Raw genomic sequence first — 4,400 nt, 5'->3', positions numbered from 1 at the left:
AGCAGCGGTCCATCATACTCTAGCTGCCTCTTTTTCGTCTTCTGGAGCTCGGTCTTTCGTGAGAAAATCGATGATAGGGTCCATCTAGCACTTCTCGGTTATGTTGACCTGTGCAACTAGTGTCCTCGCCTTAATACTTGGTTCAGCCACTAACTCCACGCTGATCAATCGGGGTACCTCGTCGGCTATTGATAACACTAGCATCGCTAAGGAATCGGCGTGTCGATTCTATCCCCTGGCCACCTGTTCCACTCTGGCACTTGAAAAATTGCGCATAGTCCGTTTTACTAACCGTAAATATTCAATCATCTGGGGATCTTTTGCCTCAAAGCTCCCCTGCACTTGATTAACTACTAGGTGGGAATCCAAGTAAACCTCCACCTCCTTAGCTCCCAAATCCGAGACAATTCTCAGTCTGGCCAGCAGAGCCTCATACTCGGCCCTATTGTTAGAGGCTTTGAAGCCTAACCTGAACGAGTGTTCCAGCTTTATTCCCTCCGAGGTAATGGTCACAATTCTAGCCCCCGTTCTTGCTGTATTGGATGCGCCGTCCATAAATACCTTCCATAGTTTGACCCCCACGAGGCAAACTATCTCCGTTCTCTTCGGTGAAAAATCAGCAATGAAGTCTGCGAGTACTTGTCCCTTCACCGAGTTCCTTGGCCTATATCTGATGTCAAAAGAGCCTAGCCAAGTCCCCCACTTAGCTATCCTTCCCGTAAAATTAGATCTCTTCAACAATGATTGCAGAGGATATTCAGTCAAACATGAACGGTGTGAGCCTGAAAGTAATGGGGCAATTTCTAGGTGGAATGCATGAATGCCAACACCAATTTTTCCAGTGGTAAGTACCTAGTCTCGATGTCGACAAATGTCTTGCTTATGTAGTAAATTGACAGCTGTACACCATTATCCCTCAGTAGAACTGCACTGGCTGCATGCTCGAATACCGAGAGGTACATATATAAATCTTCTCCGGGCTCTGGGGCTATCAACGCTGGTACCCGCCCAAGATAGTCTTTTAGGTCTTGGAAGGCCCTATCACACTCCTCGTCCCACTAGAACCCCTTGCACTTCTTCAAAAACTGATAAAACGGTCGGCACCAAACAACGAACTTGGAAATAAACCGGTTAAAGGCAGCCAACATAGCGGTTAATTTTTGAACCTCTTTAGGATTGCTCGGTGGTTTGAGACGTTTCACGGCTTCAATTTGATCGGGGTTGACTTCGATTCCCCGTTTTGTGACTAAATAGCCTAGGAGCTTGTCGGAGCCTACCTCGAAAGCGCACTTATCGGCATTGAGATAGCCGGTGCCGCCGGAGTACTTCAAACACTTCTTTAAGGTCGCCAATATGTTGCCTTTCTTGCTTGCTTTTTATTACCATGTCATCAATGTATACCTCGACCGTACGCCCAATCTTATCTCTGAACATCCTCGTCATCATTCGTTGATAAGTAACTCCCGTGTTTTTTAATTCGAACGGCATCACAGTATAATGATAATTAGCATCAGGTGCTATGAATGTAGTCTTTTCATAATCCTCGGTGGATAGGGCAATTTGGTGATAACTATGGAAAGCATCCAGAAAGCTCATCCTGGGGTGCCCGTGCGTAGCATCTACCAATTGATCAATTCTGGGCATCGGGAACGGATCCTTTAGGCATGCTCGATTTAAATCAATAAAATTAATACAAATCCTCCACTTACCATTCTTCTTCCTTACTACCACAGTGTTTGCAAGCCATTCTGGAAAGAACATTTTCTTTATGGCCCCCGCTTCCTTCAGCTTCCCAACCTCCTGTCTGACGACTTCGACATGCCCTTTAGCCAACCTCCTCGATCTTTGTTTCTTAGGAGGACATATAGGATCCACATTTAGCTTGTGAACTATAAATTCGGGGTCAACCCCGGGCACCTCATATGGACTCCAAGCGAACACGTCCACGTTTTGTATAAGAAAAAGCAACAATTCCACCTTCTCTTTGTCCCTCAAGCCTGCTCCTATCAGAAAATTCCTTTCACAGTCCTGTAGAATCTTTACTTTCATTAGGTCCTCGGCACAACTGGCCCCTACTTCCTCTTGGGGTTGCTGTAATTGCTATAAGGAGGTTTTCCAAATGGGCTTTCTTTGCTTGGATTCTCGGCTTGCTGCAGCCACTAAGTATTGTCTGACTATCTGTTGATTGCCCCTTATCACTGCGATTCCATCCTCGGTGCGGAACTTGACCTTTACGTGCAAGGTAGAGGGTACAGCCCCCATGTCATGAATCCATGGCCTTCCAAGGATCGCGGTGTATAGTGAAAAAGAAGCGACTACTATGAACGTTACAGTTACCTCCTTACTCTCCATACTAACCGGAAGTGAAATCTGCCCTTCTGAGATCACCATATGGCCGTCAAACCCTATCAATGGTGTATCATACTTGGATAAGTCTTCTTTCTTCAGCCCAAGCCCCCTATATAAGTCGGGGTACATTACATCCGCACTGCTCCCCTGATCTATCATTATCCTTTTTACTATGAATCCTCTTATACGGGCCGTGACCACCAAAGCATCACCATGCCGCTGGATGGTGCCCCCCATGTCATCATCACCAAAAGCAATGGGTTGTTTAGTGTACCTTAGCTTCTTTTCAGGAGGACACTCGCCTGCACAACCTTCCGCTGGTGCCATGGCCAATATTCCCCTTGTCCTAGACGCTGAAACGCCCTTTGGGACTGCATGGATGACTTCTATTATCCCCAAAGGGGGTGGGAGAGGATTTCCACGCAGCCGATCAGCCTGCCTGGCCTCTTGATTCCTTGTCGCTACCACGAACTCTTTCAATTGTCCAGCCTTCACCAACTATTCCAGATGGTCTTTCAATACCCTACATTGCTCAGTGGTGTGCCCTTTATGTTTGTGGTACGTACAATACAGATTCTGATTTCTCCTTGATGGGTCGCTCGCCATCTTGTTCGGCAAGTATGGCTCGTTTTTTATTCGATCGACAATCCTATGCACTGGTTCCTTAAAAGCTACATTCACTCCACCTATTCTTGGCTCGGGTTCTTGAATCCTCAGATCTTTCTGGGGTCTGGGTTGGAAACCGATATTCCGAGGATAATTTATGACCGAGGCCTTCCCCTTGTTCTGTAACCGATCGTTTTCTAACCACTTATACTCCTCGATACGCCTCATCAATTGCCTCATATCCTCAAGAGGCCTTTTCATCAATGACTCCCTCAGTCCGAATTCGTCAGGCAATCCCATATGAAAAGTGCTCGCTGCAATCTTTTCATTGCCCCCGCCAAGCTCGTTATACAGCTCCCAGTACCGGTTAGCGTAATTGTGAAGGGTCTCCCCAGCCCCCATTTTCATTGATAGCAACGTGTTCACGGGCTGTGGAACTTGGCTACAAGTCATGAATCGTACACCAAATTCCTGGATCAATTCTGAGAAGCTGTGGATCTAGCCCTTCTTTAATCTGTTGAACCATTTCAAAGCAGTGGGGTGGAGGCTCGAAGGGAAGACTTTACACATCAACGCATCATTTTGGGCTTGCAAAGACATCATTTGGATGTAGTGGCTTACATGTTCTACCCGGTCTATCTTTTCAGTGTAGGAATTGAACGGCGATCATGTGAATCTGCTCGACGTCGATGCGCTTTCGATGTCTCTTGAGAATGGCGACCGGGCAGCTTGGCGTAATGCCCGGCTCATTGCGTCCATGGCCATATTTCGTGGTCGTCCCTCATTCGAGGAAGTTGAGTCACGGTTCGCGTACTCCCGCGAACAATCGCGATGTCAATGGGACCCTGCCGCATAGTGGTTCCCTACACATGTCGACCTTTCTCTTTGTTTGTCGCAGTCCCTTCTCCTACGCCTGCCCCTTGCCTGCAACTCCAAATCCCTCACCATTCCACGTAGGCGCTCAAGCTCCCGATCCCTTCTATCGAGGCGCTTACAGTCCGAGGCGCCAGATGCTGTCCGAAGGGTTTGAAATGACCCCTCTCCGAGCCCGGACTCCTCTGCTTCCTCATGCCACCTGTTCTCTTGCCTTTTCTGCCTCCTTTCTCGCCATGTAGACCCCCACAATGACCCTCTAGAGCCACTTTCAGCATAGCTTCCTAGCCTACTCCCAGACATTTTTCCGTGCGCGCCTTAATAGAACCACAGCTACGTAGGAGATTCCCACAGACAATGCCAATTGTGCGTACCCAAGATATAGTTATTGGGCCTAAACTCTACTTGGGCTCACAATTTATTTATATGGTGGGCTTTTGGATTTCCTACAACGGGTGGTCCTATGCTCGGCGACCCTAATGTTTATCTCCTCAGAATTACTCTCCCTATTTTCTCCAAAGTGATCTCTCTCTTCTCTCAGTCGTTTCTCCCCAATTGCCAACCCCTTGTAC

General features: G+C 47.6%; 1 protein-coding gene across 1 annotated transcript; it reads right to left on the bottom strand.

Moving 5' to 3' along the window:
* Positions 1-2,100: 2,100 nt before the first annotated feature.
* Positions 2,101-4,131, bottom strand: LOC142631475 (uncharacterized). The gene is made up of 3 exons (XM_075805646.1): positions 3,833-4,131; positions 2,953-3,397; positions 2,101-2,847 (listed from the first exon to the last, which is right to left on the bottom strand). The coding sequence occupies exons 1-3, from the start codon at positions 4,129-4,131 to the stop codon at positions 2,101-2,103; spliced, it is 1,491 nt and encodes a 496-aa protein (XP_075661761.1).
* Positions 4,132-4,400: the final 269 nt, after the last annotated feature.

The sequence above is a fragment of the Castanea sativa genome, chromosome 4 (assembly GCF_040712315.1).
Source record: "Castanea sativa cultivar Marrone di Chiusa Pesio chromosome 4, ASM4071231v1".
NCBI classification, from domain to species: Eukaryota; Viridiplantae; Streptophyta; class Magnoliopsida; order Fagales; family Fagaceae; genus Castanea; species Castanea sativa.
The sequence above is the reverse complement of the archived record's forward strand: the minus strand, read 5'-3'. Positions and strand labels throughout refer to the sequence as shown.

Bases quoted from the DNA above. Each gene is read 5' to 3' on its own strand.
- LOC142631475 (XM_075805646.1), bottom strand. From the start codon at position 4,131: ATGTCTGGGAGTAGGCTAGGAAGCTATGCTGAAAGTGGCTCTAGAGGG. The intron at 3,398-3,832 runs GTCGACATGTGT...CATGACTTGTAG, and splicing joins TGCGACAAACAAAGAGAAAG to CCAAGTTCCACAGCCCGTGA. The intron at 2,848-2,952 runs GCGAGCGACCCA...CATCTGGAATAG, and splicing joins CATACTTGCCGAACAAGATG to TTGGTGAAGGCTGGACAATT.